This window comes from Rhinoraja longicauda, chromosome 23 (genome assembly GCF_053455715.1).
Source record: "Rhinoraja longicauda isolate Sanriku21f chromosome 23, sRhiLon1.1, whole genome shotgun sequence".
Taxonomy (NCBI): Eukaryota; Metazoa; Chordata; class Chondrichthyes; order Rajiformes; family Arhynchobatidae; genus Rhinoraja; species Rhinoraja longicauda.
Genome location: NC_135975.1, coordinates 23,680,154 through 23,704,718, shown reverse-complemented (window position 1 = coordinate 23,704,718; position 24,565 = coordinate 23,680,154). Strand labels below are relative to the sequence as shown.

General features: G+C 42.4%; 1 protein-coding gene across 1 annotated transcript in view; it reads left to right on the top strand.

Moving 5' to 3' along the window:
- lamb4 (laminin, beta 4) overlaps window positions 1-23,632 on the top strand; it is a 78,358-nt gene extending 54,726 nt beyond the window's left edge. Inside the window, exons 26-34 of the mRNA XM_078419444.1 lie at window positions 1,488-1,642; window positions 7,385-7,590; window positions 12,296-12,499; window positions 12,612-12,756; window positions 13,457-13,664; window positions 14,357-14,495; window positions 16,629-16,805; window positions 19,400-19,550; window positions 23,493-23,632. Coding sequence (XP_078275570.1) covers window positions 1,488-1,642; window positions 7,385-7,590; window positions 12,296-12,499; window positions 12,612-12,756; window positions 13,457-13,664; window positions 14,357-14,495; window positions 16,629-16,805; window positions 19,400-19,550; window positions 23,493-23,632 — 1,525 coding nt within the window. The remainder of the gene's footprint in view (window positions 1-1,487; window positions 1,643-7,384; window positions 7,591-12,295; window positions 12,500-12,611; window positions 12,757-13,456; window positions 13,665-14,356; window positions 14,496-16,628; window positions 16,806-19,399; window positions 19,551-23,492) is intronic.
- The last annotated feature ends 933 nt before the right edge of the window (window positions 23,633-24,565 follow it).

The following is a 24,565-nucleotide window of genomic DNA, read 5'->3' as shown; positions in this document are numbered from 1 at the left end:
TTATGACATTATATGAAAGCCTGCTATGAACCGGCTGTAAACAGCTGTGAACCAAAATTTAACAATGAATCACTGTATAACTGCATCATAATGAATGTGTATCAATTGCATAAGCTGGCAGATAATTCACACAGTGGAGACATCTTCTAAATGGTTATGACCCAGACAAATCAACCTCAGTTAAGCAACTTCCTGGTCAGAAAATTAATTAATTAAAGACCGTGGAACTTCTTGTACTTCTCCGCCTAAATGCCATTAAGTTTCAAGACTCCTACACAAGCACGCATTACCCAAGCTTACTGCCTATGCTCCACTGGCCTTGTCACAGTTGTATTCCAAACTCTAACTCCATATATCAACTGAAATTAAGTTTCTAATGACACTAAAGACATCTTGATAATTGCAACATGCAGAGAAACTGCCCAAGTAATCCGTAAAAACAATGCCAATGGATTTTCTTGAGCCTCTTGCAGATGGTTCATTTGACATCTTGTTGGAACCACAGGGAATAAAAGATGGAAAGCAATTGTGTAGGAAGGAACTGCAGATGCTATGCACCGAAGATAGACACAAATGCTGGAGTAACTCAGCGGGGCAGGCATCATCTCTGGATAGAAGGAATGGGTGACATTTTGGGTCGAGACCCTTCTTCAGACCTGCAGTCTGAAGAAGGGTCTCGACCCGAAACATCACCCATTCCTTCTATCCAGAGAGGCTGCCTGTCCCACTGAGTTACTCCAGCATTTTGTGTCTGTCTTTGATGGAAAACAATTGATCTCCTGACTGTCCAAAGCATGTTATTAAAATATTTCTGATCATGACAACAATTTCTATTTCTAAATCTCTGGGGATCGCACATGGAAAGGGTGCAATGATTTGTGGTTGGGGACAGCCTTAACAAGATTATAAAGTAATTGCTAGCAGGTGTTCTGCATCTAACCCCAAGGCATGGCAAGCTCCCAACTACATACTGCAATAGAGCCAAAATACTGGAGTAACTCAGCGGGTCAGGAAGCATCTCTGGAGAGAAGGGATGGGTGACGTTTCGGGTCAAGACCCTTCTTTAGCCAAGATCCGTCTGAAGAAGGGTCTTGACCCGAAACGCCACCCATTCTTTCTCTCCAGAGATGTTGCCCGACCCGCTGAGTTACTCCAGAATTTTGTGTCTACCTTCGATTTAAACCAGCATCTGCAGTTCTATCCTATACATAATAGAGCCATTCAGTGGGTCAGGCAGCATCTCTGGAGAAGAGGAATAGGTGACGGAACCCTTCTTCAGACACAACCCGAAACGTCACCCATTCCTTTTACCCAGAGGTGCTGCTTGTCCTGCTGAGTTACTCCAGCTTTTTGTGTCTATCTTCGGTGTAAACCAGCATCTGCAGTTCCTTCCTATAAATAATAGAACCACCATCCAATCCCGTAACTGATCACGTAGAACTCATATAGAGTGAATTAAATATCTTCCTAACTTCACCATTGCACAGGAAAAACAAAATGCAGATTGATCCAAATGTAAATGTCTCCAAAGACCCGAAGGAGCTCAACAGAGTGATTGATGATCTTAACAAGGAACTTGACAAGCTCATAAAGGATGTGAATCATTTCAAAGAGAAGCCCGCAGTAAAAATCAACTTGAACGGTAAGTGGAAAAATCATAAACCTGTAGCGACCATAGAGAATGGTCCAGGTAGTCGAACCCTCGGATTGGCCAGCGAGGTCACGTGGGAACGCGACCATGGGGATTGGTCCAGGAAACGACATCGCTGATTGGCCAGCGATGTCAGGTGCGCGTTTGGCGCCCGTTTTAGCCAGTTCGGCGAAGTCTTCAAGGAAGACAGTAAGTTTATATTGGTTGTCCTGTAACTTGTTGTTTTGACTCTGTATTCGTGTATTGCGGCTGCAATAAACTTCGTCTACAACTAGCAAGTTTCGGACTCGCCATATTGGTGACCCCGAACGTGATCTGGACGATCACCAACTGAACAGGAATCAACGCCTCGTTGACGATGACCGAGCAGGGCGCACCGGAGTCAAGCGCGGGAGGCGTGCATCTTCCGTTATTTTGGACGTACGCACCGCAAGCTTGGTTTATCCACGCCGAGGCTCAATTCCACATAAAGAAGGTGTCGGACGATGCAACGAAGTACTTCTACCTCGTCAGCGCTCTATCGCCGGACACAACCAAGCGCATGATGCGGTTTATCATAACTTCACCTGCGGAAGACAAATATGAAACCATGAAGAAGGCATTACTGCGAACCTTCGGGTTAAATAAGCATGGTGGTGCGGCAAAACTTCTGCACCTACCGGATCTTGGAGACCAACTGCCTTCCGTCCGCATGGCCGAAATGATGGTGCTAGCCGGTGAGCACACGGATTGCCCGATGTTTGAACAGGCATTCCGCGAGAAACTTCCCGAGGATGTCCGACTGCTGCTTACGGATTGTTCTTTTAAGGACCCCGAAGCATATGCAGCTAAAGCGGACGCGCTCATAGCGGGAAAAAACAAGACAGGGGATTCCATCAACAAAGTCTCGACATCGGTGACCACGCCACAGCGACGGCAAGATGGCGCCACGTCTCCCGCCAATTCTCCGAAAGCCCGCCAAAAAGATCCGCACAAGCGCGGCTGGTGCTACTATCACCTACGATGGGGTAACGAATCCCGCAACTGTCGTTTGCCTTGTACCTTCGCGGGAAATGCCTCGGCCGATCGTACATAGGGGCAGTTACGATTGGCCAGAACCGGCGCCTCTATGTCCATGATCGATTCACGGACACAGAATTTTTGGTAGACACCGGAGCCATCGTCAGCATAGTGCCGCCGACCGACCTCGAAACCAGATCGGGTAAGACAGGTCCCACCCTCATCGCGGTTAATGGCAGCCCTATTCGCACTTTCGGCACACGGAAGATGTCCCTTGCGTTAGGCCTCCGCACGTACGAATGGCCATTCATCATAGCCGACGTCAAACAAGCGATCCTGGGCGCAGATTTTCTCTGGGCTTTTTCACTGGTTCCTGATGTCCGCGGTAACGACCTCCGACCCGCTGCTGAAGACGAGCACGTCGCTCCGGCAATCGCCTCCTCGCCCAGCCCTACTGTCCAGGCCATCGTCGCGGCCCCCGACTCGTATGCTGCGATTCTGGCAGAGTTCCCAGAGCTGCTCGTCCAACGTTTTGACGCACCTTCAGCTAAGCACGGTGTGGTCCATCACATCCGCACCGAAGGCCCTCCCGTTTTCGCTCGGGCCAGGAGACTACCGCCAGACAAACTGGTGGTGGCACGGGCGGAGTTCAGGAAGATGGAGGAAATGGGAATTGTTCGTCAGTCTGACAGCCCGTGGGCCTCGCCGTTACACATGGTCTCCAAGGCATCTGGGGGGTGGAGGCCATGTGGCGATTATCGGCGTCTCAATGCTGTCACCACGGCTGATCGCTACCCCATACCGCACCTACAGGACTTTTCATCTGGACTGGAAGGAGCGGTAGTGTTTTCCAAAATCGATTTGGTGCGAGGATACCATCAGATTCCGGTGCGACCGGAGGACATACAAAAAACTGCAACTATTACTCCGTTCGGGTTGTTTGAATGGTTGCGTATGCCTTTCGGTTTAAAGAACGCGGCACAGGCTTTCCAGCGACTGATGGACCGCGTGGGCAGGGGTTTACCCTTTGTGTTTATTTATTTAGACGACATCCTGGTAGCCAGCCCCTCAGTGCAAGAGCACCAGGCCCATTTGCGGACCGTGTTCCAGCGGCTCCAAGACCACGGGCTCATTATTCAACCCTCCAAATGTCAATTCGGCCAGCCTGCTCTCGATTTTCTAGGACATAGAATTACCCCTGCCGGCGCTGTCCCTTTGCCAGAGAAGGTGGAGGCTATCCGGGCTTTCCCCAGGCCTACCACAGTAAAAGGGCTGCAGGAGTTCGTTGGCATGGTTAATTTCTACCATAGATTCGTTCCGGCAGCGGCGCGAGTCCTGCGCCCGCTTTTCCAATGCCTTGCAGGTAATCCGGTAGAGTTGTTGTGGTCCCCGGCCGCAGAGTCGGCTTTTACGGCAGCTAAGGCAGCCTTGGCAGACGCCACCATGCTGGTCCATCCGAGCCCCTCCGCCCCCACGGCCCTGACGGTTGACGCCTCTGACGTGGCGGTGGGTGGAGTTCTGGAGCAGCAGGTTGGTGGCCGTTGGCAGCCTTTAGCGTTTTTCAGCCGGCAACTAAATTCGGCCGAGCTGAAATATAGCGCATTTGACCGAGAGCTTCTAGCTCTCCATTTAGCTGTCCGTCATTTCAGGTATTTCCTCGAGGGCCGCCCATTTGTGGCATTTACGGACCACAAGCCATTAACATTTGCTTTTTTGAAATTGTCTGACCCATGGTCGGCCCGCCAGCAGCGGCACCTGACTGCCATCTCAGAATTTACCACAGATGTCCGTCATATCGCGGGTAAGCTGAATGCCATTGCTGACGCCCTGTCTAGACCTGCTTTTCCCCCTATTTCGGCGGTGGACTGCGAAGTGGATCCCCAGGAGCTTGCGGAGGCACAGCTCCTGGCGGATACCGTTTCGACGTACCAGTCCACCACTTCGGGATTGAAGTTGGCCCAGGTAGCTTGTGGGTCGGAGGGCACGAAAGTCTGGTGCGATGTTTCTCTTCCTCGCCCCAGGCCGGTAGTACCGCCCTCCCTTCAGCGCCGGGTTTTCGATGCCATTCATGGGCTGGCGCACCCGTCCATCCGCTCCACCTCTGCCTTGGTGGCAGCGAGGTTTGTCTGGCATGGCCTGCGGAAACAGGTAGCGGGGTGGGCACGTTCCTGCGTGCCTTGTCAGACCGCTAAGGTCCAGCGCCACGTCCAGCCCCCCGTACAGGATTTCGAAGTCCCGGCTTTTCGTTTTTTCCACATCCACGTGGATTTGGTCGGGCCTTTGCCTTCCTCCCGGGGCTACACCCACCTCCTCACGGTGGTGGATCGGTTCACCCGGTGGCCAGAGGCTTTCCCATTGTTTGACATCTCGTCAGCGTCTTGTGCTAGGACTTTGGCCCTTCATTGGGTAGCTCGTTTCGGGGTCCCGGCAGTTATTACAACTGACAGAGGACCACAGTTCACTTCGTCCCTCTGGGCCGCGCTGGCGGAACTGTACGGGTCCAAATTACAACCCACAACTGCATATCACCCCCAGGCAAATGGACTCGTAGAGAGGTTCCACCGCCAACTAAAGGCGTCCCTCAGTGCAAGGCTTGAAGGCCCGGACTGGGTAGACCAACTCCCTTGGGTTCTTTTGGGCATCCGGACGGCTCCTAAGCCAGATCTCGGTGCGTCGTCCGCAGAGCTGGTATATGGCTCGACCCTTCGAGTACCTGGAGATCTGTTTCCGGACACTTCAGCACTGCTCCCTACAGTCCCAGCAGCGTTAGCAGCTCTCCGGGAACGGGTGGGTTCCCTGGCTCCAGTGCCGACTTCACGTCATGGGTGTTCCATGGTACATGAACCGTCTTCCCTGAAGGACTGTGAGTTTGTTTTTTTGCGTAAAGATGCCCATCGCGCCCCGTTGCAGAGGGTCTATCAAGGGCCGTTTCGGGTTTTACGTAAGGGAACGGCTACTTTCACCTTAGACATGGGCGGCAAGAGTGAACTCGTCTCGGTGTCCCGGCTCAAACCTGCCCATTTGGACCCGGCTCAACCAGTCCTGGTCGGTCAAACCCCTAGAAGAGGCCGACCTCCGTTAGTTCCGCCCAGTCCACAAACCCCCATTCCGACAGTTCCTCCGGGACCCCCAGTTTCGGCAGTTCCCCTGGGACCCCCCGTTTCGGCAGTTCCTCCAGGACCCCCCGTTCCGGTAGTTCCTCCAGAACCTCCCGTTCCGGCTGTTCCACCAAGTCCGGAACCTCCGGCTCCTGTGGTTCAGGCTGTCCCTCTCCGTACTCGTTATGGTCGCGAAATCCGGCTCCCTGCTAGGTTCCGCACCTCGGGTTCTGGGGGGGGTCATGTAGCGACCATAGAGAATGGTCCAGGTAGTCGAACCCTCGGATTGGCCAGCGAGGTCACGTGGGAACGCGACCATGGGGATTGGTCCAGGAAACGACATCGCTGATTGGCCAGCGATGTCAGGTGCGCGTTTGGCGCCCGTTTTAGCCAGTTCGGCGAAGTCTTCAAGGAAGACAGTAAGTTTATATTGGTTGTCCTGTAACTTGTTGTTTTGACTCTGTATTCGTGTATTGCGGCTGCAATAAACTTCGTCTACAACTAGCAAGTTTCGGACTCGCCATAAACCCAACATTTCTCTCGTGTATGTGTAAATAAAGACTGAAATCAGTCGATCAAAATTATGTTTTTAAAAGTATATTTTAAAACATGATTCATTAAAGAAATCCTTTGCTCCATAATTGGATATTTAAACATCCTTTAACTTTGACAATGTGGAGCAAAACCAAATCTTCCACCACCACGGTTATAAGCCTAAACATCCTTCAGAGGTAAAAGAGCATGATTAGTGATCCCAGTTCCGTGCATGACTCCTAGCAGCAATATTAGTTTTACACCCCATGATAGGAATGGTTGGTTTAATGAGAAATGAGAAATAATGCAACAGGATTGACAGAATGGAATTAAATTTGTTTATAAATCAATAGTTACTGTTCCCTTCATGTTTTTCATCCTGTATTTCTTTGATAATTTATAGTGTGATGTAGTAACATTTTCAAAGTACTCTGCATTTATTATAGTTTGGATTTGGATACGCTAGTCAGAAAAAACGAATACGAGATAGGTTTTCAAGCACAATAAATATGACCCTAACTTAAATACCACAAATTAAGTACCTCTGGGATCTGGTTTGGTTGAATTTATGTTTGTAACACAAGTTGGAGCTGAGGATGTGCTGACCTTTGGCGTTACCTTCCACATAAATGAGCCATGCATCAGTCTTCCTCTTTCCAAGTTATCTTATGTTCTTTAATAAAGGACAACCTCTGGGGAATTGTCGGCCATAGGTTTGGTGAAGAAAGCTATTAAGTGCAAAAGACTAGTACAAAGATTTATGTGCTTTTTGAATTTCTACTGCAAGTGAGTTATTATGGCATAGCAAACTGATAAATGAGCTGATTATATCAGTTAATTGAGGTTTGGAGGTACAAAGATTGACACAAAGAGGAATTAGTATCAGATTCCTGAGAGTGGGGTTGGAAATGTTGATCATTGGGGGAGTAAACATCAGAGTTTTGGGATGATTTTTTAAAAATCGTTTTAATAGTTTATAAAGATATTTTAATTCAATCATCAAAGAGTTTCTGACTCTTTTTCTGTTATGATTTACAATACTAATCAAAGATCATCTTCAGTTCAAGGGATAACAGTGTCATTGTTTTACTATTGTTCACAGGAAGCATTGAAGATATTGAAATGTTTTACCAGATTTCAAAAGCCGCTCAAGAGAAAGCAAATGTTTCAGAATTACTAAATATTTCAGAATCTATAAGAGAAAAAGCATCTGCCTTGTTCGACAATGCAACGTTTACTGATAACGATAAACTTAATGAACTGAAGCAAAATACTAAATCATTGGATTTGAGAGTGGCAAATAATCTGGTAAGTTTTATATCTATTAAACCATTTTAAGTAAACGGGGGTTGGTTTACAATATTTTGTAATAATTGGATCCAGTTTACAACAAACTCGAAAATAGAAGAACATGAAGAATAGAGATAGTGAACCACACAAATTCTTCAAACTTTGTCCACTGTTTTGTGAGATAATAATGTTCTATTCCTCATCCACTTCTCTGGATAAGAAGGCAACTTTTTTCAAACTCTTTTCTTTGTATTCCTTTGATCTCTTCTAGTTAAGAAGAGCTAGAAATAAAAACATGGGGAACTATAGACCAGTACGCCTAACATGTGTGGTGGGAAAATTACTGAAGAGAATTCTGAATAAGATATGCATGCATTAGGGATAAACAGGTTAGGGATAGTCAGCATAGTTTAGGGCGTGAGAGATTGTGTCTCACAAATTTAAATATTTTGAAGAAGTTTGACATAGCCTGCGTCATACACATAGTCTATATGGACTTCACCAAGGCCTTTGATAGGTTCCACATGGTTGGTTGCTCTGGAAGGTTAGATCTCATGGAATCCAGGGAGAGCTAACTAATTGGATATAGAATTTGCTTCATGGTAGGAAGTAGTGGATGGTGGTGGAAGACAGTTTTACAAACTGGAGACCTGTGAAGAGTGGTGCATCCCAGGTATTGGTGTTAGATCCATTTCTCTTTGGTATCTATATCAACGATTTGGATAGAACATACAAGGCAACATTAATAAGTTTTCAGATGACACTAAAATAAGTGATATCATAGACAGTGACAAAGGTCTGGCATCGCTGGGAAACAGGGTGGTGAAGAAGGTTTATTGGTGGGGAAATTGAGTGCAGAAATTGGGAGATTATGTTACATTTAAACAAGAGATTGGTGAGGCCACACTTGAAGCATTATGTTCAGTTTTGGTCAGCCTGCTATAGGAAAGATGTCACTAATCTGGAAAGAATGCGGAGAAGATTCACGAGAATGTGTCAGGATTTAAGAGCCTGAGCTATAAGAAGGGGTTGGGCAGACCGGCACTTTATTGCTTGGAGCACAGGAGACTGAGTAGTGATCTTATAGAGGTATTTAAAATTACGAGGGGAATTTTTGGCTAACAGAGTTTAATTTAGATAAGTGTAGGTGTTGCATTTTGAGAAGTCAAACCAGGACTTAAGTGCGTGGTAAGGCCCTGGGGAGTGTGGTAGAGCAGAGGGATTTAGAAGTAAAATCATGCCGGGAATAGATGGGGTGGATGCACAAGGTCCTTTTCCCAGAGCATAGATTTAAGAGAAAGGGGAGAGGTTTAATAGGAAAATTAGGGAAATCTTTTTCACACAGATGTTGTGGATACGTGGAAAGAGCTGCCAGAGGATGTGGTTGAGGTAGGTACAATAACAACATTTAAAAGACATTTGGACAAATGGGAAATGTTAAAGGGATATGGGGCAAAGGCAGGTAAATGGGACTTGCTTAAATGAACCATCTTGCTCGGCATGGACAAGTTGGGTTTTAGATTTTTAGATTTAGAGATACAGCGCAGAAACAGGCCCTTCGGCCCACCAGGTCCGTGCCGCCCAGCGATCCCCGCACGCTAACACTATCCTACACCCACTAGGGATAATTTTTACATTTGCCCAGCCAATTAACCTGCATACCTGTACGTCTTTGGAGTGTGGGAGGAAACCGAAGATCTCGGAGAAAACCCACGCAGGTCATGGGGAGAACGTGCAAACTCCGTACAGACGGCGCCCGTAGTCAGGATCGAACCTGAGTCTCCGGCGCTGCATTCGCTGTAAGGCAGCAACTCTACCCCTGCGCCACCGTGCCGCCTGTTTGAAGGACCTGTTGCTATGACTCCCTGAAGTTCTGAAATGTAGATCAAAATCCCTTCAAACAGATGCATTTGAAACACCAGACATTGTTCCATTCACTGATTTTAAAGGAGCCTCAATCACAAAATAATCCATTCAAAAATGGCCAAAGTATTAAGTATGATACTTATGCAACATAAGAGCCCTCCTGGTATATACATTTAATACCTAACTCTTAAATGACTCAAATACAGTCAGGCTGATCAAGAATGTACTGTTAAAATATATATAAAACTAAGAAATGTATTTTGTCACAATGCTGAGTGGTCACCTCTGCTTACAAACCTGAACTGGACCAGATATGTCAGCCATGTTATTACAAGAACATGATAAGATCCAAATACTCAGGCATGTGTGACTCACCTCCTGACCTTCTGAGCCTCTCCACCAAGTTCAGATCAGGAGCACTCTTTGACTGCTAACAGCTGTCTGGAGAGATGCAGAGGGAAAACACTGAATAATGTTGGCATCATTCAAATTGATAGCACCACTGTTAACATTACAACAGATCCAAAACTTCAAAAGTACCCCCATTGGCAATAATACATTCTGCAGCTGTAAATCTTGGTATAAAATTCATGCCATCTCTTTATTTCTTTCCTCCACTGGTCTGATGGGAAAGTATTTCAAACCAAAGATAGACACAAAAAGCTGGAATAACTCAACGGGACAGGCAGCATCTCTGGAGAGAAGGAATGGGTGACATTTCAGTTCGAGATCCTCTTCAGAAGAAGGGTCTCAACCCAAAACATTACCCATTCCTTCTCTCCAGCTTTTTGCGTCTATCTACGGTTGAAACCAGCATCTGCAGTTCCTTCTTACATGTATTTCAAATCAATTTTGCTATTCTTTCTGGCATTCTTTATGCCATGTTATTTGTAATTTCAACATTATCCTGCAATCACACATCTCGCTCTCATAATGACACATGGCTGAGCAACTAGGCTAATGACAAAAAAAACATTTTTTTATGTATGATGTATCGTTTCCTTGACATCATTTGTTCAGGTGCCTGCATTAACATTCATCCCAAATAGTTTTGTTATTGCATTCCTTATGTGTTTTATTCCATTAATAGTACTGTTTCTAAGATAAACACAAAATGCTGGAGGAACTCAGCGGGACAGGCAGCATCTCTGAGTCCCAAGACCCCTTCTTGGGTCTCGACCCAATTCGTCACCCATTCTTTCCCTCCAGAGATGCTGCCTGTCCCACTGTTACTCCAGCATTTTGTGTTCATCTTCAGTTTAAGCCAGCATCTACAGTTCCTTCCTACACACCACTGTTTCTAACCTGTTTCTTTAAATGCACTACAGCACCTAGTTTGACATCCTGTGTAGGCTTCACAACTTTGCAACTGGTTTTTGAATCCAGGTTGTTTATGTAGAGTAGAAATAATAATAATCAATCTCAATCGAAGGTCCAGCTAATGCCCTGAATCCTGTCATCTGATTTAATTCATTCAACATGACTCATTGATTTATGCATGTCAACCACTGTTGTATCTGTTCAAAGTTTATCTTGTATTTCATTCCCCAGAGCTTTAAAATAGCTGGGAACATTTTTTATTGCCAAACTCCTCCAAAGTTCTTTAGCTCTTCTGTCTTTAAAATCTCATGGTAGAGATAGCATTGTGAATTGTCAGGCCAAATTTGAAAATATGTAATTCCTTTCAACATTGAACCATTTTCCAATTTACACTGGTTGACAATGTAGCAAAAAAAAACAATTTATCTTCCCTGATAAGAATAAGCAAAAGACATACAAATCTAACCGTGCTTGTTAATGACCCAACTCCAAAATGTCTCGGGTCAAATGAGCTAAATCAAGACCACACAATACTAAGATAACATTTCAATTACTGTACAAATTAAAGGGAAAAAATGGATAAACACTTCTAAGATGCAAAATTAATAAATAAATGGTTTCGTAAGATTTGCACGTGAATAGATAAATGTTTGTAATAATGTTGAATAGGTAGCAATTTCACCAATATCTGAATAACATAATGGCTCAGAATTTAAACTGTAATGGTGACAAAGCTAAGAGCATTCGCTTTCTCAGTAAAAATGATAACAATTTATTATCTACATGCATCATTAAAGCATGGAAATCCAGATGCCAGTAATATTGTTCTCATATTTGCACAGATTCAGTCAATATATAATCAGTAGTTTGACATGAACTTCAATTTTTATTCACAATTATTGCCAGAAAACCTATTTTTAAAAACTGGCCTTTTAAAATGCTGCGCAACATCGTTTTGAATTGTGTGCTATGTCACAATATGTCAAATAGATCTCCAGTCCTGAAAGCTTTATAATATGTAGAATGCCATGCCTACCAATCAATATTAAAAATTCCCTGTAATTTATTTTTTCGACTTCAAAAAATTTTACTCATGAAATTTCGGTCTCTGTCTTAATCATATGCTGCTTTGAAAATTGAAATATTAGCGGTGTTCCTTACTGCTTGGTTTGCTGCCTTTAAGAATATTTCAATCTGATTGATAACTTGGGAAGCATCTCAACTTCACTTTCCTAGTGCCATTGATTCCCTTGATTTAACACGCAACTACAACCTGCAGGAAATTAACAATTTGGAGCCTCTTAAGTTTTTTGTCAACAAATCCATTTTTTAGCTTGGTGGTAAGCATGGGCATTTATTGTTGTTTGCAACATCTGTATCCTTATTTGGTTGAAACATTTCGAGACTTCTTCCAATGTAATCCGAATGGTTCTCTGCTCTGCCCACACCAAACAGATTATTTGCTCCAATCAACCAAATTTCATTACTTTTTGTTTGTCATGGTAAATGTGGTGTTTTTTTTAATGAACCTCTGTAGATTTGTGGAGCACAGGGGAATCTATCCTGTGACAATGATCCATGCGGAGGAGCTTTATGTCATGATGAAGCTGGGAATAAAAGGTGTGGCGGCCCAAACTGTAACAGCTCATTGTTTATGGCAAGTGATGCAAAAAAACGTGCTGAGGAAACAAACGATCAGATGGCCCAGCTCCTTAACAAACTGCATTATACAATTCACAAGGTATCCACGTTCTAATATTTCATTTGTACAAATCTTTTTCTAATTAGATTGTTATGTCATGAAATTAATTTCTTGCACTAATAAATCAGGTTTCCTCTTTTCTTCCCCCTAGATTGATTCTATCAGAAACATAACACTAGAAACTAAGGAGAAGGCAACCAAGTTGTCAGATCAGTTAGCTAAGACCAAGGACGAACTTGAAAAGGATAAGGAAGAAACTAAAGATATCATCAGAAAGGTGAAAGAGTTTCTCACAGGTACATACTCCCATTCCTATTTACATCTCCTATCACATGGATCCAGGAAAGACACCTTTGGTATCACAGGGCAACTGTTCCACAGAAAATGATCAAGCAATTGGAGAAAGAGGGATAATGGAAAAGTTGGAAAGAAAGTATTCTTTGGGAAAAAAAGGATAAATAAGCTGAATTTAAGAGGTAAAGAAAAATAAATCCAGAGGATTTCAGATAATTTAAGATATCAAATATCATAAACCAAATTATGATTGGGTCATTCTTAAAAAGTAACTGGTTTGAACTGACAAGATGACAGTTATGCTGGAGTTTATGTAAGCTTATTTGAGCAGGGCCTTTGGAAAGTCTCATGCACTTCTGATATTACACATGTTTGAGAAAAATTGTGGCCTGATAGCATATTTTACTTTGGTTTAGCACTTTGAAGGATGTTTTGAAAGGTATTAAACTCTGCTCCCAAATGTTAATAAAATTGCAGAATGTTTGGAAAATTTCAAAATACTTTATTTTCAGCAGGCCTGCCCTGCAATTATTTATTAAATTAACATACCTTTTATACTATTTATTCAGTAAAACCTGTGACATTATGGATTTATTCCATAAAGATAATGTATATGCTCCAGGTTTTTTGAGAAATATGCCATTTGATTTTTTTTTTTTGTAAAGGTAACAAGATTTTTACACATTTTTTCTCTAATTCAAGCTGATGATGTTTCTTCTGAGGATCTGGAAGCAATTGCGAACTATGTTCTTTCTATCAAGATACCCATTACTCCCGAGGAAGTGAAGAACAAAAGCAAGCAAATTCAGGACATTCTTTCTGAAATTAAAGGCATTGATAAAGAGTTGGAAAGACTAAACAACCGTTCTCAAGAAGCCAGGATACTATTGAACCGTGCACTAAAAACCGAGTATGTTGCATTTTCAATTCCATGCAATGCCATATGAAAGGCTGGAAAGAAAAAATACGGGAGCCCAAACTGCGATGGCACTCTGTTTTTGACAACTAATACAAAAACTATGCTTAAGGAGCAAGAAATAAAAACGTGGTATTAGAGGAAGTGCATTAACATGCATTGAATAGTGTAAATCACATAGTAGACAGAGTGGGAATAATATGTTCTTGACCCTCAACTATTTATTCATATTAATAACTTGATGGAGCAAACTAAGTGTATCTAGGTTTGCTGATGACAAAAATAGGTGGCAGGGCATGCTGCAATGAGAATATTTGCAATGAGGATGTAAACAGGTTGAGTGAGTGGCCAAAACATTGATTTACACACCTGTTTGACTTCAAGAAATGTGTGGACTTTTTCACAAATATTTTTTTTCAAGTATTTACAACCAAAGGTGAGGGAGTTCCAATTGGGGCACAGGTTGTACGCAGGTGAATTGGGTAGAGAAGGGGTCAGGTGGGAGAAGGGAGGGGATGGTGAAAATATGGGGGGGGGGGAGGGCTGGAATTAATGAGGGATGGATTTAAATGTTAGCTGATGGTCAGCACAAACTTGGTTGGCTGAAGGGCCTATTTCCATGCTGTACGTTACTCTTATATTACTCTTCTGTTGTACATAGTAGTAAATTTTATGTGTATTCTTAGGAAAGCAGCTCAAGAGATTCCAAGCCCTGCAGAAGTGCTGAAAGAACTGGATAAAGTAAAAAAAGTACACCTCAAAGTTGTGGACACCCTGAGAAAGATCACCAGTGATCTAAACAATTCCAAGACAAAACTTTCACAGGTAAATTGAAAGGATGCCAATTCTGAGTAAGATTAATTTACAATATTATAACTCAGATATTCACAGGGAGATGTTTGTTTTCTTTATATCAGTTTCAGGAAAGTTGAATATGTGTATGTCCAAATGTGCAACTTTAAACTATACAATAGATTTTCTTTCCGTTGTCACATCAAGAGATTTATCGAGATGATAGAGATGTTAGAGTACCATTAGCTTAATATTTACCTGTGAAAGTTTTAAGGAAAGACCTTTTCAGTCAGAGAGTTGTAAACCTGTGGAATTCTCTGCCTCAAAAGGCAGTGAAGGCCAATTCTCTGAATGCTTTCAAGAGAGAGCTAGATAGAGCTCTTAAGGATAGTGGAATCAGGGGGTATGGGGAGAAGGCAGGAACAGGGTACTGATTGAGAATGATCAGTCATGATCACATTGAATGGTGGTGCTGGCTCGAAGGGCCGAATGGCCTACTCCTGCACCTATTGTCTATGGTCTATTGCAATGAAAAATGATGACCTGGAGAATTGTGGGGCGATCTATCAACAGCCTTTTACCCAATATACACTTACACACATGCATAGCCATCTATTTTTCTGGAAATACATCCATTAAGTTCCACAATGATCCATTGTGTGGTTATGAATTCCAAGCAAAAAAATGATCTTTTTAAACAACAAAATAGAAGTCGAAACTGACACCTATTTTTGTTTTGAGAAGCTGAGGGATGTATAGGGAAAGTACCACTCTTGGCATTGAGTTCATTGATCAATTGAGAGTGCCCAAGTTTTGTAAATTCCACAGGTTTACAACTCTCTGACTGAAAAGGTCTTTCCTCATCTCCGTTCTAAATGGCCTACCCCTTATTCTTAAACTGTGGCCCCTGGTTCTGGACTCCTCCAACATTGGGAACATGTTTCCTGCCTCTAACGTGTCCAACCCCTTAATAATCTTATATGTTTCAATAAGATCCCCTCTCATCCTTCTAAATTCCAGTGTATACAAGCCTAGTCGCTCCAGTCTTTTAACATACGACAGTCCCGCCATTCCGGGAATTAACCTAGTGAACCTACGCTGCACGCCCTCAATAGCAAGAAAATCCTTCCTCAAATTTGGAGACCAAAACTGCACACAGTACTCCAGGTGCGGTCTCACTAGGGTCCTGTACAACTGCAGAAGGACCTCTTTGCTCCTATACTCAACTCCTCTTGTTATGAAGGCCAACATTCCATTGGCTTTCTTCACTGCCTGCTGTACCTGCATGCTTCTTTTCAGTGACTGATGCACTAGGACACCCAGATCTCGTTGTACGTCCCCTGTTCCTAACTTGACACCATTCAGATAATAATCTTGTAGCAACTCTGTATAGACCTCAAGGAAACCCTTGCTGGTTTGCCAAATGTAGGTGCTCTGGAACAACTCCTTTTCAATTGCATTTAGAAATGTTGTTATTCACTAATTCTACTAATCCCTCCAAACAGATCAATCTGAAATTTCATGGTTTCAATATAACCATCAATTCCTAAATGATGGGCCTTCTTGCACATAGATATTTCACTGGGAGCCATGTCATCCTCTGGCAGCAAGGATGTTTGATAGCTTATGGCCATAACCTCCCTAGTTTCTTCTTTGAGTCAAAATTATAAAATGTATAACACTAGGATCAATTCCTTTTCCAGTTTGAATTCTATTAATATTCGTCATCTGTCGTTATGTTGTCCAAATGCTCAACCCCACTTTCCATTTCTATATTATTCTTTGAAAGTAGAAGCAAAATACTCATTTAATATTTGCCATTCCTTTATCCCGTATTTGGATATTTGTCATTTGTAGGTATTTCTGTATTTTTTAACTGTCCTCTTACTTTACAAAAAATACTTTATAATTTCATGTTGGTTTATGTGCCAGTATTATGTCATGACCCACCCTCAGCATATTGAATGGTGTTGTTTCCATTCTAAATCCTCTATCCAAAGTGGTCATCAATCCTTGTTATGCTTGAAGGGAGGGGCTTATCAGACCCAATATTGTATAACTTCTCCATTACTAAAACCCATGCTAGTTAATAAAAATATTGCTAATTTTCCATTTTTCTGAAAATCAAAATGTTTTGTCTTTTGTATTTTAATCACTTCTTAACAGTTTGATGACAAAATAAAATCAATTTCGGACAACCTCATGCATGTCATGAACAATATAAGAACATTTCAAAATGAAATTGAAGAATTGAAGAACAAGACCCAAAACAACAAGATATCAACTGAAAAGGCAATGGAAAATGCAAATGAAGCCTGGATTCATGCTAATGAAGCGGAACAAGTAAATGTTTTAATCTTACTTTTCTGAAGTTCTATTACTGTGCTACCTATTAAGTCCTTCATTCTCCGAGGAGTAATCTAGTTGACCATTAATAATGCATTTAATGGCATAAACAAAAGAGCAAGAATGGAATCAAAGAATATTTTAATAATAGGTAAATTAGGAAGAGGCTTGCAAATCCCATCATGGAGCTGTTGAGCTGAATGAGATGTTTTTGTGCAGTAAGTTCCAGGATCCTTCCCAGGCTAGCTCGAAGTAGAGGAGCACCTCAAGAATCAGTACTTGAGCTCTAGCTTATCACGATTTTAAATCATGACATTGTTGACTTGACCAGCCGTCTTATTTGCTGCTGATAGTAAAGTAGGTAGGATTGCGGATGTGAAAAGACTTCCAGAAGATATAGACAAGAGGTGTGAGGTGGAAAGAAAAAGACAGATGGATAATAATGGGTAAAAATGTGAAGTCTTTCACTTCGATGCATAAGACACAAGATACAGTATTGATTTTAAATGGTGTAAGATTAGGCAGAGTTAATGTTCAAAGGGACTTAGGTGTGCTTGTACACAAATAAGGAAAATTACCCTTTATAGAGGTGAAGAAGTCCAACTTCAATTGTATGGCACCTTGATGAGCCTGCCCCTGTGGAGTATTGTGCAACTGTTTGATCTTGCCAATAAGGGATACAATTGCCATTGTGGGAGTACAATGATGAATCACAGGAATGGTTCCAGAGATGTTGGATGTACTGTATAAGGAGAGATGAACAGATTAGGATTTAATAAGAATGAGAAAAGATCTAATTTAAGTTTACAAAATCCCTGCAGATTTTGACAGGCGTGATGTAGGGACAATGTTTCCCCCATTAGGAATCTGGTACCAGGGTCACAATCGCAGAATAGGGTTAGGCTATGGGTTAACCCTATGGGCTAAGGGTTAGGGTTAGACTGTGATGAAAGGTTTAGTTCCTTAAAAATAAGTGAATCTTTTTAATTTTCTGCAATTACATTGTTCATTCAAAACGTAAGATCAATAGATTTCTGAATAATATGGGAATGAAGTGATATAGGGACTGCACAGGAAAATCGTGGCAAGGTAGGTTAGTCTTGATGTAGAAATAAGAATCTACAGATGCTGGTTTACAAAAAAAGGATACAAAATGCTGGAATAATTCAGCAGGTCTGGCAGTAGGTCTGGAGAACATGGATAAAAGACATTTTTACTTCAAACTGAAAAAGGATTCTGACCGCGATGTCGTCTATCCATGTTCTACAGAGATGCTGCCTGACCCACTAACTCCAGCAATATGTGTCGTTTTTAGATTAGCCTTGATCTTGATGAATAACTCATCAAGAGTTCTAGGGCTCAAATGGCCTACTGCTGCCCCTATTTATTTTCTTTTGAAATGATACAATGCATGGAGTGAATAAGAACTAACTTTATGAGCAAATGTGCTCCTCGTTTGAACCACCAATGGTATCCTAAGAATGTCCCCAACAATTGATATGGCCATGGGCAGGCCAAGAGATACTATTTTATTTCTGGGCTATTTTCAAGCTGAAACTTTGTGAAATAGATCTCTGGCTCTGCCTGATGTAAAGGCCTGCATTTTCCTCAGTGGTGACATGCAACACAGGAAAAAAAAGTGAGCTGTGAAGGTGTTAATAATGACCCTTCGGTCCATCCAGTCTTTCCCTCAAAATTTGTCCCCAGATAGTTCCTGGGAAGTAGAGGGTGACCAGAACATAGAAGTATGGTCAGGGATGGGGGAAATCTAGAAATGCCAGAGACATGGAGGTGGTGCCATAGTTAAAGCAGCAAGAATTCATTATCATGATTTTTCTACTACTTCTCAGCTGGCATCGGTACTAGATTGGTAGGTTAGGTGGAAAACCAAAATGTCACCAAAGGAAAGGGCGCTGCCTAGTTTGGGAACAGAAGGAAACTGGAAAGTGTGACTCTTGGGAAAGATTGAGAAGCATTCAGAAAGGTGATTGGGGAGAGACCATTTCACCAACACTTGCTAACAAAGTGATGTCACAAGCAACTGCACGAAAACAAATGGGTTTTTTTTCCCGAGGGTGGCTGAAATCTGCCTGAGGGGTTGATAGAGGTCCCCTCACAAAACATTTGGTACTTGCATTTACGTACTTAGATAAGTATGCGAAACAATAGCATAAAGGACTATACAGGTGCGTCAAGTGCTGGAAAATGGTATATGGATATTTCAGGGGCCCAATAGCCGGCATGGATGCAGTAGTCTGAAGGGTGTGTGTGTCCATGCTTTATGACCATAGAGTTATCTCGCACTGAAACAGGCCCCTTGGCCCAACCTGATCTCGCCGATCAAGATGCCCCACCCACACTAGTCTCAACAGTGCTTGGCTCATGCCCCTGTAAACCTTCCCTATCCATGTACCAATCCAATGTGGAATTCATTTTGGACTGCTTCAGCAGTGAGCTAGCACTGAGCAATCTATATTTATATGAAATATTCTACTAATACAATGATTCTTTCCCCCACAATTATCGTTCTTTCATCTGGGTTTTGCAAACTGATTTTTTAAAAAGTTGTTTTCATGTTTTGATCATTGAAGGACTTTAACGCAATGAATGAGATGTACGGAAAATTAACCAAACTGAAAATACAAGAGATTCCTGTCGATGGAAAACAAAAAGCAGAACAATTACAACAAGAGGCAAATGATCTGGTAAAAGACTTGGAAGAAAAAATGAGGAGGATTACAGGTAAGTGGGCACCGTGAATGCAATAGTACTTCAAATATGCTTGGATGATTTGTTTGGAGTTATGCCTCTGCATAATGCACTGGCATTTTATTAATCTGTCAATCTTTTTTTAAAGCATCGAATTGTATAACATATGCTTTGTCAAGATTTCATATAATGTTGGTATTGTTTTTAAAATTAGTACTTTTAGGGCAAACTTCTGCAAGTGCAACCAGGGATGGCAATTTATTTATGTTTATATTATGAATATTGCTTGGATCTCTGTGATTTTAGTGGAAGAGGTGGTTCCTTAAGAGAGTTCCAACAATTTAGGGAGCTTAGACAGATATAAGGGAAAAAGCAGTAATGGCAGGGGGTACCGAGAGAGATAAATCCCTAATGCCTCAAGGACATGGTGTTAATGTTGGAGAAAGTTTCACATTCTTTGTCAATGTCAGTGGAAGTAACAACAAGCCCTATCTACTCACTATTACACTTGCACACCACTATATCACTCAGGCACATATTGTACAGCTGACACAACTTGCAGCTTGCAGAAACATAGAACTGCAGAAGCTGGTTTATACCAAAGATAGACACAATATGCTGGAGTAACTCAGCGGGTCAGGCAGCATCTCTGGAGAAAAATAATAGGTGATGTTTTGGGTTGGGATCCCTCTTCATGCCTTGCAGCTTGAAACCCTGCAGCTTTAAGGTGCAAGATGTAGAGGATTCACAAAAACATTGCCTATATTTGGGTATTTCAGACATAAGGAGAATTACGTAGGCTGGGTTTGTTTTTCCTGGAAAGAATGACCCGATAGAGGTATACAAAATTATTTGGTTATGAATAGAATAAATAGTAAGAATCTTTTATCCCTGGTGGGATGCCCAAGACAAAAGGGAACCGGATAAAATGAGAGGATTAGCGGGTTGTGAGAAGGAAATGTTCATAGCTCTGTGGATTTCAGAGCATTCTGTGGATGTTCCATAGAAGCTTAAAGATTGAATGAAGAAACAAGGAACTGCTGATGCTGATTACAAAAAAGGACACAAAGTATTAAATAACTCGGTGCATCAGGCAGCATCTCTGGAGAACATGGACAGGTAACATGTCTTTAGACTGAAGGAGGGTCCCAACCCGAAACATCTCCTTAAGGTTTGAATACTGCATACAGTTCTGGTCATAATGTTAAAGAGGAGATCAAAGATCGCACTGGAGAGTTTGCAGAGAAGACTTACATGATTTTTTGAAGGAAGATTGGAAAAGATGGAATTATTTTCTTTGCAACAGAAACTCAGTGGAGACTTAATTGAGAGGAACAAAAATTATTAATGACCTAGACAGAACAAATAGGAAGGATCTATTGGCCTTGGCTGAGGTGAAATGGATTTAAAGTCATTGCTGGAAAGATTAAGGGAAGATGGAAGAAAATGAAGTGATAATGGTTTACAACTTGCATCTGAGTGAGTGATAGAGGTAGAAATATTCAACTCATTTAACTTTTGGGATCAATGGAGAACTAGCTAACTGGATACAGAATTGGCCTAATGGTACGAAATGGTGGAAGTTTGTATTTCAGACTGGAAGTCCATTATGGGTAGTGTGCCTCAAGGATCAGTGCTGGGCCCATTGCTCTTTGTCATTTATACCAAACAAAGGGGTGAGAATGCGCAAGGCATGATTATTAAGTTTGCAGTTGACACTAAAACAGGTGATAACATAGACAATGAAGATAGTAATTGAATTACTGTAGGATTTCGATCAGCTGGGAAAGTGGGCTAAGGAATCACAAATGGAATTTAATTTAGATAAGTGTGAGGTGTGGCATTTTGCAAAATCAAACAAGGACAGGACCTTTTTATTCACAAAATGCTGGAGTAACTCAGCAGGTCAGGCAGCATCTCGGGAGAGAAGGAATGGGTGACGTTTCGGGTCGAGACCCTTCAGTCACCCATTCCTTCTCTCCCGAGATGCTGCCTGACCTGCTGAGTTACTCCAGCATTTTGTGAATAAATCGATTTGTACCAGCATCTGCAGTTATTTTCTTATAAGGACAGGACCTTTACAGTGAACAATAAGGGCATGGGGAGTGTTCTAGGGCAGATGGATCTAGGAATACAAGTACATAGTTGCCTGAAAGTAGCATTGCAGATAGATAGGGTGGTGAAGAAGACTTTTGACACATTGGTCTCCGTCAGTCAGGAAATTGAGTACTGAAGTTGAGAAGTTATGTTACATTTGTAGACTATGTTGGTGAGGACGCACTTTGAGTATTGTGTTCAGTGTTCAGGAAAGGTGTCATTAAATTGGAAAAATTGCAAAGAAGATTTACGAAGATTTGCCAGGACTCAAGGGTCTGATCTATAGGGAGAGTTTAGTCAGGCTAGTACTTTATTCTTTGGAATGTAGGGAACTGAGGGGTGATCTTATGGAGGTGTATAAAATCATGAGGGAAATAAATAGGTGAATGCACTGTCTTTTGCTCAAAATAAGGGAATCAAGAACCAAAGGACATAGGTTTAAGATAAGAGAGGCAATATTTAATAGGAATTGCCTGTGAGGGACAACTTCTTCACACAGAGGGTGGTTAGTATATGGAATGAGCTGCCAGGAGATGTAGTTGAGGCAGGTATCATTTAAGAGTCATTTGGATAGGTAAATGGATAGGAATCGTTTAGAGGAATGTGTGCCAAAATGTGGGTAAATGTGACTTGCTTGGGCATCTAGGTTGGCATGAATGGATGACCCCAAAGGGCCTGTTTCCATGCTGTACAACTCTATGCCAGGTCTCCAATAATATACAGGGCATGGACTGGATGGAATTTATTAAATGTGTCCAAGAAAGCTTCCATAAATAATATATAGAGAGCCCTATCAGAGAGGTCATAATGGATCTCCTTTTAGGGAACAGGGGTGGGACAAATGACTGTCAGAGTGGGAGGACTTTAGTACCAGTGACCATACAGTAATTCTATTACTTTTAATACAGTCATGGTGAAGAACAGAACTGGCTCACACGTTAAGATCCTAAATTGGGGCAAGGTCAATTTTTAAGGCAGATGGTGGAGTTGCTGCCTTACAGCACCAGAGACCGGGGTTTGATCCCAACTACACATCACGCAAACCAACCTCCCTTCCATTGATAGACACAAAAAGCTGGAGTAACCCAGTGGGTCAGACTGAAGAAGGGTCTTGAGCTGAAACGTCACCTATTCCTTTTGTCCAGAGGCGCTGTCTGACCCGCTGAGTTACTCCAGCTTTTTGTGTTTATCTTCGGTTTAAACCAGCATCTGCAGTTCTTTCCTTCACACTCTCATCCATTGACTCCATCTACACTTCACGCTGCCTCGGCAAGGCCACCAGCATAATTAATGCCCAGTCTCACCCTGGTCACTCCCTTTTTTACCCCTCTCCCATCAGGCAAGAGATACATAGGTTTGAAAGCACATACCTCTAGGTTCAGAGACAGCTATTATCAGGCTACTGAACTATCCTCTCACCAACTAAATTGCGGTCCTGATCTCCCATCTATCTAATCGGAGACCATTGAACTGTCTCGAGTGGGACTTTATCTTGCAATAAATGTTTTACCCTTTATCTGTACACGGGGGACAGCTGATTATAATTATGTATATGCTTTTCTGTACGTGAATGGCATGTGACAAAAGCTTTTTAATCTTCCGCGATCCACATGACACTAAACTGAACTAATCAGTAGATTCATTTGTCAAAATGTCCAAGATTGAAATACAGGCTTGTTTTCTTTTGCAAAGATGCAGACAGACACAGTCTGAAATTTATCTGGGCACTCTCTCAATATTGTGTGGTCTGTGGTCAGTGTGATACCAGGAAGCATGTCAATGATGTCAGCAGCTGATGAAGAGAAAAAATATTGTATAATAATCTGACAGCGAGAATAATAAATAATAATAAATTTTGTTTTTCTTTTGCATTTATAGAACTGGAAAAGAAGATAAAAGTTGGAAATAGGAAACTAAAGGAAAAATCAGATTATTTGTTTGAGCTAGAATCCAACGTGACAAGCATTAAAGAATTTATTGACGATAAAATCAGCTTTTACAATAAGTGTCAAGCATAATAAACTAGTAATGCAGCTTTTCATTGTCACTTACCCTTTGTAATTTTTTTAATTAAAGTTTTACAAAATATTGCATTAAAATTTGAATGCTAACAACGTGATATTTCATAAGAATTGTCATATTCTGTTCTCTGCATTTGAATTACAAACGCTACATAAACCATTATATACAAACCATTGATATATCTGTTGCCTCCTTGATTATTCATCCAAAATTTGTTCTAGGTTGAAATTTAACAAATTTAAAATCAAATAAATGATTGAGAACCTGCAATTTTTAGTTATAGATCTTTTCCAACATAAATAAAGTAGCAAGTCACATTAACCTTGAAACAATGGACATCCATTTGACCAGCAAGATCGCTAACATTACTCACTAACCTAGTATAATAGCTGGGCCCACAGCCCCCACCAGGCAGAGCCCCTCAGCACTGCTGGGTCCTACTGCCCACATTCTACTACAGGTAACTGCAGCAGGGGTTCCACTGGGTCTCCCCCTTCCCCCTCCAGCCAGTTGACCCCCAGTACTCCCCACATCGGTCCTCATGCCCCCCTCTGCCCAGCTAACCCACCACCCCCCCACCATACATCCCCTCCACCTGCCCCCCTGCCTCCATCCGACCCCAACCCCCACCATTGCCGGGTGTTCACCATCCCCCCTGATCTCCCCCTTTCAGACACCGAACGGTCGGTCCTCAGCAGAGGCCTTACCTTTGTTCCCCTCCGCCCCCACATCAACGAGTTCCGCGTCCGCTATGACGTGGAGCTCTTCTTCCGCCGCCTCCGCCTCCGAGCCTTTTACCATGGCAAGGAGTCCTGACCCCGCACTGATGACCCCTTCTCCCGTCTCCAACGGACCCCCTCCACTTTTACCCCCCAGTATGGCCTACTACCCTCACTAGAACTTTTTATCTCAAACTGCCGGCGTGACAT